General features: G+C 42.2%; 1 protein-coding gene and 1 pseudogene across 1 annotated transcript in view; both read left to right on the top strand.

Moving 5' to 3' along the window:
• IDO2 (indoleamine 2,3-dioxygenase 2) overlaps window positions 1-16,026 on the top strand; it is a 53,112-nt gene that overhangs the window by 12,874 nt on the left and 24,212 nt on the right. Inside the window, exons 2-4 of the mRNA XM_045821718.1 lie at window positions 5,101-5,196; window positions 12,437-12,556; window positions 15,551-15,669. Coding sequence (XP_045677674.1) covers window positions 5,101-5,196; window positions 12,437-12,556; window positions 15,551-15,669 — 335 coding nt within the window. The remainder of the gene's footprint in view (window positions 1-5,100; window positions 5,197-12,436; window positions 12,557-15,550; window positions 15,670-16,026) is intronic.
• LOC123807721 lies at window positions 12,571-14,045 on the top strand (annotated as a pseudogene).

The raw sequence follows: 16,026 nt of genomic DNA, 5'->3' as shown, positions 1-16,026 counted from the left end.
AAATATATATATGCCCTGGCTGGTGTAGCTCAGTGGATTGAGTGCAGGCTGCGAACCAAAGCATCGCAGTTTCGATTCCCAGTCAGGGCACATGCCTGGGTTGCAGGCCACGGCCCCCAGCAACCGCACATTGATGTTTCTCTCTCTCTCTCTTTCTCCCTCCATTCCCTCTCTAAAAAGGAATAAATAAAATCTTTAAAAAATATGTGTATATATATAAATGATGTCCTCACCCCCACAAGGCTGAGTTGGGGAATGGGACACAAGGAGCAGGGCCATTGAGAGCTGTTTTGCATAGCAACGGTTTTGCTGATAACCTCTAGAATGGTCATTTTACATATCTATAACCTTTAACTCATTTCACAAATATATTAAACAGCTGTGGCCAGGCTTTGAGCCAGGGGATGGGAGTGACTTCAACCCAAGTTGTAACTGGGAGGCAACTCCCCCTGGTTATAGAGCCTGCATAAGAGCTTGGGGATGATTGACTCCACAGTACAGGGCCACACCTGCCCGGACTTAATATGGCAGCCCAGTAAAGCTGGAAAAATATGGGGATGCTGGCAGCTGTGGCCAATTGTGGGAGGAGTCAGAAATGGTGTGGCAGAGGGGTCTTTTTGGGACCATGCAGCTTGGGCAAAGAAGAACCACGGACTTCTATTTCTTTTTCTGAGTTATGGTACCCCAGTTGGGCAGAGGGGGAAGGAAGGACTGTGCATTTGTGGATATTCTAAGGGACTTTGGGATCTCAATGAAGACATTAAGTCATTACTCTTAGGTCTGTATAACACCTTTCCTTTTCACCAGTCTCTGGCATTGAGAGACATTTTTCCCTGGTGGCAAACAAGGCAAACCTAGTATGGGGTGGGGGACCCCCGGAGCACAACTGTGGGTCCATTCAATAATAGTATATCATTCCCCACCCAGGTCTGTTCTGTAACAATACCTTTAAACCCTTTCTGATCATTTTCGAGGTCCCCACAGCAGTGCTTTTCAAGCTCTTAGTACATCAGCTCACCTACAAAGTTTGCTAAAACACATACTGCTGGGACCCCTCCAGAGTAGGTCTGGGGTGGGGGTCCCAGAGTTTGCATTGCTACTAAGTTCCCAAGTGGTGCCCAATTGCTGAACTGTGGACCATACCTGGAGAGGTCAGAAGCTCTGAAAACTCACAATTTTCTTGTGTTTTGGGGATAATATAAAAGTCCAAAAATTAGAGCTTTTTTAAAATGGGAGAAGATGAAAAAAAGAAGGAAAGGAAAGACTCCTCTCACAGTCCAAAGGGAAAGAAAAAGTAAATATTAACGATTAGAGCACGGGTGTCAAACTCATTTTCACTGGGGACCACAACAGCCTCGCTGTTGCGCGTGGGTCACCGGCCAGCAGTGACCACGGCACACTGTGGATGGCTCGACAATACGCGAGAAAAAACACACATGCACAGAGACAAACCAGTTTCTGTGGGGAAGTAGGGACAGAATGGCCACCCCCCCTAGTGGGGAGTGCGCCGATCCACTGTCCATACCTGCTTTTATTAGGCTCATTTTGCATAATAACTCAGGTAACGTACAATACTCATTAGGGGAAGTAAGGAACATATAAAACAAAGAACTCTGCCGGTCTATTGAGTTGGGGGTCAAAGAGCTGTAAGGCTGAGGAACAAACTAGCTTCCTCCTAAGACCCTCCTCATTCAACTAAGAGCATTCTTGGACAAAGAAGGTTTCACAGTAATTTACATGTTCTTTCTTAGGCCTGATCACCCCCGGGAAATCCGCACTTCCCAGTACCGAGCTGTACTTCCCCGTCATTGTTTCAGGCTTAGGTGGAGCGCGGGAACTAAAGCCACCGAGAGATAAGGAGATTTTCTTCCGGACGCTGAGAACTCAGACTTTGTCAGAGCCGAGGAGTGAGGGTCCATCACCCCCTTTTGCTGCAGCCCCCCCAAGTCCTTCTTTTGGGGGGCCTCCCAAAGTGATCGTGCCTGGCTTGGGTTGTTCCCTCCCGTGGGGAATCTTACCCGTCTTTGGCTAACCGACCAAGCTTTTTTGGGGTTCAGCAGCAGAAACAGCATTACTGCCAGGGAGATAAGCTTTTTTCTCCTTGCCGGCTCACGGTTCCAAGGGCGTTCCCTTAGCTTAGCCTAGGCGGGGGTTTCAGCTTCTAATACCAGTCAGGGCGGTTCCCAACACCTCGCAGTTGCCTTCAAAGGGCCAAATGTAATTTTAGGACTATATAAATGTAACTACTCCTTAACTAGGGGCAAGAAGCTCATCATTGCTGCTGGGTAGAAACAAGGTGCTGGGCTGGATAAAGTAAGGTGGAAGGCCAGATTCGGCCTGCGGTCCTTGTGTTTGCCATCTGTGGACTACAGTGTTGCCTAGACTGAGGCAAAATGTAGTATTTAAGAATTTCCATGCAAGTCAGGAAGCAAAAATCAGATGCTTCATGCAATTCTCAGGGCAGGATTCCGTATCTAGGCATCAAAGAGGCAAGCACACAGGTGATGATTTAGTTACAACTTCTTTTCTTAAAACCGACTTCAAAAGACCTGAAAATTACAACTCTGCATCTTTGATTTTCCTTCATGAAGACTATATTTTATTGTTTCTGTAACTATATTCAATTTTGTTCATAAAACATATGCATGATATAATTGAGACAAAAAAAAAAACAAGTTGTCAGTTCAGAGTTCACTATCTCTGTCTTCTTTCTTACCAACAGTCTTAACTCTTCTCTTCAATCACTCCCTCTTATAGTCACAGAGTATAAATGGCTTAAGTTTCTTTTTTTTAAAGACTGTATTTATTTATTTTTTAGAGAGGGGAATGGAGAGAGAAGGAGAGGGAGAGAAACATCAATGTGTGGTTGCCTCTCGCACGCCCCCCACTGGGGACCTGGCCTGAAACCCAGGCATGTGCCCTGAATGGGAATTGAACTGATGACCCTTTGATTTGCATGTCTAAATTCAACCACTGAGCCACACCAGCCAGGGCTTAAGTTTCTCATTCTTAAATGGCAACAGCTCTCAAACACAAATTTCCCCTTTGCCAATGCCTATGGCTATCCTAAAAAAGTACTTTACACTTTTGGTCTTTCTTTTCTTATTCCTTAGCCAATTAAAATTTAAACCCAGCTTCCATGACCCTGACCTAAATTTCTATGCCATGTAAATTGAAAGACTTCCTAGTTTGGGCGTATTTTCCTCCCAAAGGGGACAATCTTATTTTAAATTTCTAATGATGCATTTGACTTTCTGAATTGCCTAGTTCTGTAAAATCCCCTAATCTCATAACTGCAGGGTAACTTCCTTCACTGACCTCCCATAAATGCCTTTTTGACCTGTATTGCTGGATTCATTTCCTCTATCTGCCTTGTAAATATCTCCTAGAGTGCTGCTCTGAGGCGTCTTCTCCTTTCACTTGGCAACTTCCCCCAATGACCTTTTCTATTCTTGTGGGTTTTACCGCAATGTGCCATTTCTATAGTTGGGTCCCCCAGTTGTGTATTTCTAATATTAATTCTCTCCTTCAAACTGTATATTCAACTCCCCAGCATGCAAGAATATTTTGACTTTCCCCAGATATTTTAGGCTGTATCTATCTGAAAGGAAATTCACTATCTTTAAGCCCTCTCTTTGATTTTAACTTGCATTTCTGTTTCACTTTGTGTTCCCATCAATTCATTCAGTCACCTAATTCACAAACATGGAAATCATCCTCACCTCCTTTCCTTCTTAATCCAGAGAAACAACATCCAGTTGTGCAGATTATATTCCCAAAAAGAAGGCCCAGCCCTGGCTGGTGTGGCTGAGATGGTTGGAGCGTCACCCAGTAGAGCAAAAGATGGCGGGTTTGATTCTCGGTCAGGGCACACATCCACGTTGCGACTTTGATCCCTAGTCAGGGTGTGCACAAGAAGGTAACAAAGTAATGTCTCTCTCTCTCTCAAAGAAATGAAAAAATGTCCTTGAGTGAGGATTCAAAGGAAAAAAAGAAAACAACAAAAACAAAAAGGAGACCCAGACTATGGGGTAGATCAGAGTTGGCAAACTTTTTTGTAAAGAGCCAAATAGTAAATACTTTAAGCTGTGACACAGTATGGTTTCTGCTGCAACTGCGCATTTCTACTGCTGTAATGAAAGGTAGCCATAGACGACACGTAAACAAATGAGTGTGGTTTTGTTCCAGTAAAAGTTTGCTTAAAGCAGTAGGTGTAGTTTGCCATTTCCTGGGATTGAGTCAGGGTTGCTGAAACCCAGCCTATGTTCTATTTAGCTATAACATGGGCCCAGAATGGGCACATGTGTGGCGCTATTGGGCAAGGAACCACCTTGCCTTTAGCACCCCCCGCTTCTAAATTTAATCATATGTCGTTTCAATTTTACTTTCAGAATATTTTCTGAATGCATGTCTTCTCCTTTCGAAATCCATTGCCACTGCTTATGTTTAGTCCTTCAACAGGATCTCAAAGGCTTCCTGATCTGACTACATATCTTAAAATTCTACAAATCAAATTGACTTCCTAAAATTCAAATCAAATAATGGGATCATCTTACATAAAAAAAATCTTATGTATGTTGTAAAAAGCACATTTGATCTCATTTTGTAGTCTCATCTTCCACCACTCTTTCTCTTGAGCTTTATATTCTAGTAACAATGAATCATTTATAGTCCCAAGAAGCACAAATATCTCTATTTATCGACTGTCCCCTCTGTTTTTACTGCCTTCCCATCTTCAAATTTCCACCTGGAAAAGTCACTTTCAGATTCTATAGCTGGCCCCAGCTATCATATTTCTGCATACATTTCCCTTTAATTCCCCACAACAGTTGATAAATTAACCACTTTTTCCTCTTTCCAAGTTCTTAAACTTATACACACATCAGTCATTGAACACATTATTCTGAAATACATCTCACTATATTTTTTTTTCTCCCTTTGTAAGCCCTATGTTCCTTGAACACAAAGATTTTACTCATCTCTGCATCTGCATTGCTGAGCTCAGGGCCGGTGGCATATAGTGGAATCTGAGAGCAGCCACTCCCTGAAGCTGCTTCTCAGAGAGGCCTAAAAATAGAGATGTTTCTGTTTTGAATGCAGAAAAAGCTTCCAGATCATTATAGACCTTGGATGGAAATTGCCAACAAACTTTCCCACTTGATTGAGAGTCACCAGCTTCGAGCTCACGTGAACACGGTATGTATTTTTTTATATTTTACTCTTTGACCCCTTTTCCCCACTCTATTGAAATCCTCATGCCACTGTTCTTTCTCAGCATTATGGAACTGGGTCTACTGACAGAAGGACACTGGTCATTGTCATTGAGCTTATAGACAAAATGGTCTCACCCTTCCTGAAGAGTCGAGTATTTTATTCCTGATTTGACATGTGTTTCCTCACCATTTCCAGAGCCTGCACAAAATAATTCCTGGAACATATTAGGTGCTCAACAAGAACTTGTTTAAAAAGACAATCTGGTTGTAACTAGCAGGCGAGCTGATGGGTAAGATCTCTCTGAGAAAGGACAAGCATAGAAATTCTCACCATCCTCACTCTATATCACGTGGTCAGCACTCCCCTGCCCCTGAGTGAATCTGCCTTGATTGTACTGTAGGAACCTCGTAGAACATTTGAGTCAAGAGACTTTCTGTGTTTATAAGGTCAGGGTTGTCAGGTTCTGCAGGAATAATTGATAAGTCTGTAAATAACATATTTTTCAGACTGTAAGATGCACTTCTCCTGCCCACAAATTTGGGAGGATAATGGTTGTTAATGCTGCTGTTGAGTTCTGTTTACATTTACATTGGTGAAATATTATGTTATTTATGTTATTAAATATTTTACCACATTTTTTGCTTCAAAATTTTTTTCTTATTTTCCTCTAAAACCTAGGTGTGTCTTATGGTCCAAAAATATGGTACATATGGGATAAGATGATAAATGTTTTTTTAAATATATTTTATTGATTATGCTATTACAGTTGTCCCATTTTCCCCCTTCACTCCCCTCCACCCTATTCACCCCCTACCCTCCATATCCCCCCCTTTAGTCATGCCCATGTGTCATACTTATAAGTTCTTTAGCTTCTACATTTCCCATACTATTCTTACCCTCCCCCTATCTATTTTCAACCTACAATCTATGCTACTTATTCTCTGTACCTTTTCCCCCTCTCTCCTCCTCCCACTCCCCTGTTGCTAACCCTCCATGTGATCTCCATTTCTGTGGTTCTGTTCCTGTTCTAGTTATTTGCGTAGTTTCTTTCAGTTTTGCTTTAGGTGTGGTTGTTAATAATTGTGAGTTTGCTGTCCTTTTACTATACATGCTTTTTTTTAATCTTCTTTCCTTAGATAAGTCCCTTTATCATTTAATAAAATAAGGGCTTGGTGGTGATGAACTCCTTTAACTTGACCTTATCTGAGAAGCACTTTATCTGCCCTTCCATTCTAAATGAAAGCTTTGCTGGATAGAGTAATCTGGGATATAGGTCCTTGTCTTTCATGACTTGGAACACTTCTTTCCAGCCCCTTCTTGCCTGTAAGGTCTCTTTTGAGAAATCAGCTGACAGTCTGATGGGAACTCCTTTGTAGGTTACTGTCCCCTTATCTCTTGCTGCTTCTAGGATTCTCTCCTTCATTTTTACCTTGACTAATGTAATTATGATGTGCCTTGGTGTGTTTCTTCTTGTTTCCAACTTCTTTGGGACTCTCTGAGCTTCCTGGCCTTCCTGGAAGCCTATTTCCTTTGCCAGAATGGGGAAGTCCTCCCTTATTATTTGTTAAGATAAGTTTTCCACTTGTTGCTCTTCCTCTTCTCCTTCTGGTACCCCTATAATTCAGATGTTGGAACATTTAAAGATGTCCTGGAGGTTCCTAAGCTTCTCCTTGTTTTTTGAATTCTTATTTCTCCATTCTTTCCTGCTTGGTTGTTTTTTTCTTCCTTCTGGTCCACACTATTGTTTTGAGTCACAGTTTCCTTCCCATCACTATTGGTTCTCTATGCATTTTCCTTCATTTCTTTTATGGTAACCTGCATTTTTTCATGTCATTTTTGCCCAAAATCAACCAATTCTGTGAGCTTCCTGATCACTAGTGTTTTGAATTGTGCATCTGATAGATTGGCTATCTCTCGGTCGCTTAAAATGATGAGTCCTGGGGCATTGATTTGTTCTTCTGTTTGAGACATGTCTCTCTCTCTCTCTCTCTCTCTCTCTTTTTTTTTGGTCTGGTCGCTCCTGTTACGGTGAGGAGCGGAGCCTTAGGTGTTCACCAGGGCTAGGCACCCCAGTCGCTAGATTGTGACCTTGTATGTGGGGGCGGGGGTGGGAGCGGGAGGGAACAATGGCAGTAGCTCCGATCTCCCGGAACTTCAATCCCTTCTCTGGGATCCTGGGTTACGCGCTCTGCCCTGGTCCACAATTGCTGCCTCACTGCATCTGCCAGCTGCCGCTTGCATACTCAGGGTCCACCAGCTGTGATCTTGTGCACCCCAGATGCCTTATGTGCCCAGTTCTCCCTGTACTCTGCGCACCACGACCCATGCCTGGCTGCTCGTCTCTGCCCCTCCTACCGGTCTGGATGAACGAGTCTACTTCAACTTCTTGGCTGTCCAAATTCCATTCAGATAAATTCTCTATCAGTTCTGGGTGTTATTCTGCCTCTAAATTGTTGTTGTTCTAATCTTGGTTATGTGTGGAGGTACAGTGCATCCATCCATGCCTCCATCTTGGCCAGAAATCTTGGATAAAATGATAAATGTTTTCTGAGAGTATGTAAGGAACAGTGAAATTTCTTGGTCCCAGGAGAACTGACATAAACCTGCATGAATACTAAGAAGATATGATAGGAAGAAATATAGAGTCTGATTCTAGAAGACCTGAGTTTCAGTCCTGGTTTCTTCAGATAGTAGCTATATAACTTTGAACAAGTTGCTTAACCTCTATAATTCTGCTACCTTATTCATAAAATTGGAGAAATTCTTTTCTCATAGAATTGTTGTGAAGACTAGATGACTTTTGAAGTAGGCTTTCCTATTTCCTGTCACATAATAGTAGTGTTCAGTGCATATTTATACTTCCCATTAGTCTCTTTGCATCTGTCTCAGTCTCACAATCTGAAGTGCCATGTGATTTTAAAGATACAAAAAAATGTTTTCCACTCTCCAAAATTCTCCTTCACTAATACATATTTAATATATATAGTTAAAAATTCACTTCCAAAGGCTTACTGAATGCCTGCTAAGTGCAGTCCCAAGATGAGAGACATTGTTAAAGAGCTGTAAAGGGGATAGACATTTACAGCCAATGACCTCCAATACAAAACAAAATATAAAAGGTTCTTAAAAAAATTTTAACATCTTAATTAATGCAAATCCTTAATTAAAAATAATGGATGTCTAATTAATTATATTTACTTCTTAAACATAACAGAATATTCCATAAAAGGAACTATTAGAAAAGCAAGAAAAAAAACAACAAACAAAAATAGTGATAAAAGCCCAAATCCATTGGGGGAAAAGTGGTAATTTAGGACATTCTGTAAAAAGTTTTCATGAAGCATAAAGCAAAAGTGAAAGAAATCCCAGTTATCAGAAAAGATGTGTGAAAAAGGAAACCAATGATTCAAATCCAGAAAACAGAACTCTCAGAAGCAGAGTAGTGCAGGGAGAGGCAAAGCAAATCTTCAACCAGGTACAAATGCCACTTTTTAGATCCGATTTAATTCCATTAGAAAGACAATGGGGAGTGGGATGGCACACAGATATTCTGGTGAAATTTCCAATTTTCTAGAACACAAAGAAAAATTTGCAAATTTTAATCATGAAATAATAAAAATAAAACTAGATTACTTACAGAATAACATGAGACTGTTTATAATAGTATTAAAAGACAATTTAACATCTATCTGAATGGCTAAAACATTTTAAAAAATCTGGCCATATCAATAACTAACTGCTGAGGATTTGTGCTGAAAGAGACTCTTACTCATTTTTTTGGTGGGCATACAAAATGATACAGCTACTTTGGAACACAGGTGACAGATTGTTATAAAGTTAAATGGTAGACTTACCATCTGACCCAGCAATCACATTCCTAAGTGTTTACCCAAGTAAACTGAAGTGGAAAAGCTTGTGCATAAATGTTTGCAACAGTTGTGATCATACGCACCCAAACTGAAGGTAACCAACATATCCCCTCAACAGGTGAAGGGTTAAATTGAGTATAATGGACTAAATGTTTGTGTGGATCCCAAATTTGTATGTTGAAATCCCAACTTCCAATGTGATCATACTAGGAGGTGGGGTTAGTCAGGGTTCTTTCAAGAAACAGAATCAATAAAATATATACCACCAAAATATATTCTACTACTAAAAATATATAACTAATAAAATATATACTATTAATGGGACTCATGGATGATAAAACTTCTGTATTGTACTCAGCTGGTGAGTGCCTGACTCTGTGCATTTTTAAAACTCCAAAACTGTACATTACAAAGAGTAAATTGTATGCAACAATTAAACAGAATGTTGAGGGATCCTGGGACGGAATGTAGACGATGACGAATGTAACTGTGTTACAGATGCAGGACAACTTCAGGAAAGAGGGTGGGGGAGGGGGGCCGGGGCGGGGAAAAGAGCTGACATAAATCACTGTGGTAAGTGACGTGCCTGGAATCTATATGAGTAATTAAATCTGTGAGGCTGAATCACTGAACTGTAGTTGGTAAATTTGTTTATCATGGATACAGGTTAACATGGATACAGGTTAACATTTCTGAAACTAATTTATAAGTATATTTTTCAGAGAAACCTCTAACCAAGAGGAACATCCTCAACTTGGACCTTACTCCTTGACTTTAAGATGGCACTATAGGTAACCAATAGCTCCTTATGGCTACTGAGCACTTGAAATGTGGCTAAAACAAATTGAGATGTAATATATTCACTGAATTTTGAAGACTTACTATAAAAAGAGACTACAAAATATCTCAGTATTTTATATTGATGTTGGCTTGATAATATTGTAGATACATTGACCTAGATAAAAAATATTTTAATACAATTTCACTATTTTTACTATTTTAATTTTTTTTGTATTTTATTTAATCTTTATTTTATTTCTTCCATTACTTTTTAGTCCCCTATTTCCCCCTCCCCCCAGCAATCACCACACTGTTGTTCTTGTCCATGAATCCCTTTTCCTTTTGGTTTAATCCCTCTTCCCCACCCCCCACTAGCTGTCATCCTGCTCCTTATCTATGAGTCTGTCCCCATTTTCCCTGTTAGTTCGGTTTGTTCATTAGATTCCACATATGTGTGAAATCGTATGGTATTTGTTGTTCTCTGAGTGGCTTATTTTACTTAGTAAAAAAAAGAAGAAAATTTTACCCTTTGAGACCGTATGCATGGATCTTTTCACTATTTTCTAAAGTGTGGCCTCCAGGAAATTTAAAATTATACCCGTGGCCTCCCTATGTCCATCGGACAGCACTGACGGGGGAGCAGAGCTGTCAGCGCAACGGAAACGGCCCCCTGCCTCAGCCCCCGCAGGCTCTGTGACCCTGTTCACACACCTCGCCCTCTCTGACTTCCAGTTTTGTCCTGTGGGTTTGGGGGAGGACAAAAAAACCATCCTGCACAGGAAGTGTTTAGCATTGTGCCTTGGACGCTCTTTAGTAAGAGTCTTAGAATAAGTACTTAATAACTGCTGTTATAATTCTCGGGCTGGTTTCTGTTAAATGCAACATCTCAGCAGTTCCCTGCTGCCCGGGGCCCACAGGCCTAGGGCACATTAAGTAGATTTTTTCTGAGCCAGGATGTAAGAGAAAGGAAAATGCATACAGATTAAGAAAGGCTGCCCCACAGTGGATAGAGGAGGAAGGATTCCTTCCGGGAGGCTCAAGTGTCAGCTGCCCTGAGCTTGGGCTGGAGGAGCCAGGGCAGGGGGGTGGGGGGTGGGTTCCAGCTCACTTGATGGTGCCTGTAGCTTAAAGAGAAACACAAGAAGGCCACAGCCACTCCTGCAGGGGTTTCTGACCTGGAGAGGAACACCAGGGATGATTCAGATCAGGCTGTTTCTAGGGCTGCAGAGGGGTTAGAGGAAGGAGGCAAGCTGAGGGCTCTGTGCCTGGAAGCAGGAGCTTAGGGGAGTTTGGTGTCAGCGAAGACAGGCAGGGCTGACCCAGGCAAAACTGAGAAACTGGTGGTTTGGGCAGGGGCATTGCTATCAGTGATAACTAACTTCTGTACAGGGTGTTGCCTTTAATGAGGACACCACCTGCAGACCTCCAGATGACACATTTTGCAGGGAGGAAACAGGCATGGAGAGGTGAAGAGACCCAGTCAGGGTCACTGGGAGTGTTTAACTGAGAGCTGGACAACCAGTTGATCCAGTTCAGCTGCCTCCCTCTAAGGGTTCCATCGAACTCCTAACACTATGGGCCCTTGTTCTGTTAGAGAGTAGACAGCTGGTTAGATATTAATGAAGGAAGAGAGAGTGAACAGGGGCAAAGCATCTGACTCATCAGGTCAGTCGTTTGCTATTACCCCAAGGAGGAAATGACAACGTTCCACCAGGTCAGCAGGCTGGGGGAGAACCGAAGACATCCTAGGGAGGGGGAACTGGGAGCAGAAGCAAATTCTTCTCCTCAGTTATACCCTGATTATAATAAATCAGCATTGTGGTTTTTCACCCACTTTGTGGGTAAATCTGGAAAATAATGGGTAAGAGCCAAAATGGCAGGACACCACCCAAAGAAAATCAGAAAATAGGGTTGAATAGTTGAAAAATGAGTCCACTCTTTTCAGGGGTTGGATAGTTCAAAAGTAACCCACTCTTTCCCCAGCCCAAGAGAACGTAAGAAAACTCACACGAAGATCTCCCGAGAGTCACTCGTGGAGCCTGCCCCACTCCCTGTCCCTCCGAGAGTGTACATTCACTTTAATAAATCCTGCTACTGCCACTTGAACTTCTCCTGTGTGTGTGTCCCTGAATTCTTTCCCGCAACACCTCAAAGAACCCTCTGTGGGGTGACAGTTGTACTCATTAATTAAATGAAGACATTGCTCCCCACAGCGCAGGGCTATTGTTAGGGTCTAAGATGCCAAATAAGCAGAGGTGCTCTGAAAGGACAGGATGGTAAAAGGTGCCACTGGGGACTCCCATGAAATAAATGATCTTGAGTGGAGTATTGTGGAACACTCTAACCAAGTGGTCACTTCAATGATGGAGACCGGTGTCCAGCACAACCACGGGGATAACTGGGGAGCTTGGGTGGGGTGGTTAGCTACTTCCAAAACAATGTAGCTTGGAATACCTGCTGCGCCATCCTAGGATCAGGGGAGACATGGGTGTGCCTGATTCCTGCACTGAAACAGAACTGTTCCTTCTAGTCACGGTGCCCAACTGACAATCTCTGGGAATTCTCTTGGACAGATGCCCCTTCTGAACTGTGAGTTCCTCAAGAGTCATCGGGAACAGCGCCTGGCCCACGTGGTCCTGAGCTTTATTACCATGGGGTACATCTGGCAGGAAGGAGAGACACAGCCTGAACAGGTAAAGCATAATAGATGTCTTGTCATCAGGCAGGTCTGTCTGCTTGCCTGGAAATGTGGGTGATTTCCAGGCAAATGGTGATTGCCTGGAAAATGGGTCCTTTCTTCTTTTCTTGGGTGTCAGTTGAAAGAAGGACAAAGGGCCCATTTAAATGAGAGTTTTTTCTCCCTGAGTAGGAAGTGAATTTTCTTTAGAACTGGTAACCCTTTATTACTTTTCAAATCTATTTTTTTCTTATACCCACTTCCCAGAATGTTTGAAGGGTTGCATTTGAAAGCAAGTTTTGAGATCTCCTAAAAAATTTAACAATAGTTCACACTTTACAGCATTTTATACTCCTAATACATGTATTATCTCAGTCAATTTTCATAGACCCATAAGGTAAGCAGAGCTAAACTGTGCCCATTTTACAGACAGCTGAGGACTACAAGAAGTCCAAAGTCAGATGTCAAGTTTCTGGGAAATCCAAGGCCAGACCCTAAACCTCCTAATTTCACTAATGTAAACTCCTTCTTCCAGAGGTGTGCATTGCCATTCACAACACCACTGCTTGCTCACTACCAATTACCGATTTGTTTCTTAATAATTCCTGTATATCTCTTCTGAATCTTTGCATAACATTTTACAGTTTCAGCCTGAACCTTGAGACGTGAAGTCCCCAAGTTCCACTAATTGTTGGATAAAAGAGGACTGCCTTTATATGAAACAAATATACTTTTCCCAGAAATCAGGGAGCTGCTCTTGTTCTGGTGCACCCCGGTCGAGGGAGTGGCCCAAGCCTGTTTTGTTTGCCTGGTTGATTTCACCTCTTATCTCTCAAGTGACTACTTGAGACTCCCTGTGAGAAAAAAACAGAAAGTACAGAGCTGATTCGGACTTTAAAAGTATCAGTGTAACACTTCCTCTAAGCAGCAGTCTGAGGTGACCTCTGAAAATAGTTCATTATCTACTTGGCCCAGAAAACCCCAGAAAGTAATATAAGTGGAAGTTCAAATCTTCGTGTTCACTTTAAGAACACTTGTGAAACTGCCCAGGCCATCAAAGGTATGCAGATCTGAAAGCCACCAAGTATCTGAGGGATGTCATTTCACAGAAGCAGTGTGTGCCATTCTGTGTTACAATGGTGGAGTTGGGAGGTGTGCCCAGGCCAAACAAGTATGGGTCTAGATGCAGGGTCAGTGGTCCAAAAAGACTGCTGAATGTTTGCTGCCCTTGCTTAAAACTGCAGAGAGCAATGCTGAACTTAAGGGTTTAATGTAGATTCTCTGGTCATTGAGCACATGCAGGTGAGCTCAAAGCTCCCAAGAGGCAGTGCAGCACTTACAGAGCTTGTGGGTGGAGTAACCCACACAGGAGCTCTCCCTGCCACATTGCGATGATCCTCACTGAAAAAGAGCAGATTGTTCCTAAACCAGAAAAGGAGGCTGCACGGAAGAAAAAGGAATCCCAGAAGAAACAGAAGAAACAAAAACCTATGGCCCAGAAGTAAATTTAACATAAAATAACTGCTAATAAAAATTTTAAAAAGTCAATATATTTAATTAAAAAAACCCATATGTCTAGGGTTGGAAAGTTTGATATGTAGGCCCACAGTAGAACATCCGGCCGGGTTTCCAACCATACCAAGCCATACCACTACCTCGGGGAAGGGTAGGGAAAAGTGGCAGGAGACGACGTCGCCCTCTTCGAGGTGTGTTCCTGTGCTTCCAGGCCCAGTGAGCCCCTGCCCCCGGCCTCAGATCCTATCTTACTTTCTTTGTATCTACGTAGACACCTCTCTTCTGCACTGTCCTCCTCATACCCTGCCTCCTGAGGGAAGTTGACTTAAGGTTGAATTTTAAAGCTCTTTACAGCTCTTGCCCTGGCTGGTGTGCCTCAGTGGACTGAGCTACAGCCTGTGGCCCAGTTCAATTCCCAGTCAGGGCACATGGCTGGATTGCGGGCCAGGTCCCCAGCTGGGGGTTTGAGAGAGGCAACCGATCGCTGTTTCTCTCGCACATGCACAGCAAATTTCTCTCCCTCTTTTTCTCCCTTCTTTCCCCTCTCTCTAAAAATAAAGAAGTAAAACACATTAAAAATAAAACTCTTTAAAGCTCTTTATTGTTTTTACCTAAGAAACAGTTGTCCCAAGGTGATTTAAAAATATTGTAAGAAATAAAAAAGGCAGAAGCAAGGCTTCTAAATAGATATTGCTATCTTAAGGGTAAATAAAATGGAAGTGGGAAAAAGAAAATCTAAGGATATTTTTTTGGATCTAGGCTAGTCTTGTGTACAAATAGAGATCCTTCCATGAATCTGAGTTGCTTTCCTGGATTAATGGGCAGGTAAGGCTCTTCAGAGTGTTTCTCCGATAACTCACATTGAATGGGGACTGTCTTGAGGTGACTCATTTGAAGTTGTTATTGGGTTTGACTTATGAGGTGCCTGATGGAATCAGTGCCCACATAGGATGAGCTTTTCTCCCCTCCCCACTTCTCTCTCTCACTGACACGTAAACACACACACAAATACATGTGTACATGTAAATATATGTACACATACATGCTCTTAGTTTTATATACATATATCTACATATCTATGCATATAGATAGGTAGGTAGGTAGGTAGGTACGTAGGTAGGCAGATAGATTTACATAGATTTTTCCTATTGTTCATTACTTCAGCCCCTAATTTATACTTAAACATTTCATAATGCCCTTCTTTGTATAGTTAATATATGGGTACCATTTTATACTAGATGTATATGTGTGTTCCAACCTTACAGTTTTCCACATACATTTCAGATTGCACTTACAAGCAATGTATCCACTAGGCAGTTAACAGAACAAAACATGAGAGTAAATTGTGTGCATACAGATAGATACTCAGATAATCCCAGTTTATCCCCAGATTGCTTCTCTACCACAGGATTGCTGGAATGACAGACAGCCACAATTACCTCCTCTGCTGCATTCTTTCTAGAATATGCTAATTGTCAGGATTTACATCTAAAAGGTTCTGCCAAGAAATCTTGCCCTTCCCTTTGTGGAAGTCTCCAGGAAGTTGGGACTCCCTCCTATCCTGGTCCACACAGACTTGGTGTTGACGAACTGGACTGCAAAGGACCCTGAAAGGTAAGAAAAGGAGAGAGTGCTTCAGATTTGAACAAATAGAAACTGAGTAAGAGACAATCTTGTGACTCATATACTCCCTGCCAGAAAGGCCCAGTTATTTTCAGTTATTTTGTGAATAAAGATGTCCATATTTATTGTCTGTTTTATGGTCGCAAAGAAGAGATGAATGTGTGCCGGGGTCCAGCCTCGGCAGGGTCTCAGGGTCCCCGAAGGATGCACGGCTCAGGCCAAGAGACTGAAGGGAGACACTGGGTGGGGTGCCGGAGGACAGCCAGGCTCTCCGGGCCCGACTGACTCACTGAGAAAAGATCAATCTTTATCTTTATAGGGGAGGTTATACAACATTCAATGCATAGT

The sequence above is a fragment of the Phyllostomus hastatus genome, unplaced genomic scaffold (genome assembly GCF_019186645.2).
Source record: "Phyllostomus hastatus isolate PE091 unplaced genomic scaffold, TTU_PhHast_1.1 phas_scaffold_46, whole genome shotgun sequence".
In the NCBI taxonomy this organism is placed as follows: domain Eukaryota; kingdom Metazoa; phylum Chordata; class Mammalia; order Chiroptera; family Phyllostomidae; genus Phyllostomus; species Phyllostomus hastatus.
This window is presented reverse-complemented; position numbering and strand designations above follow the sequence as displayed.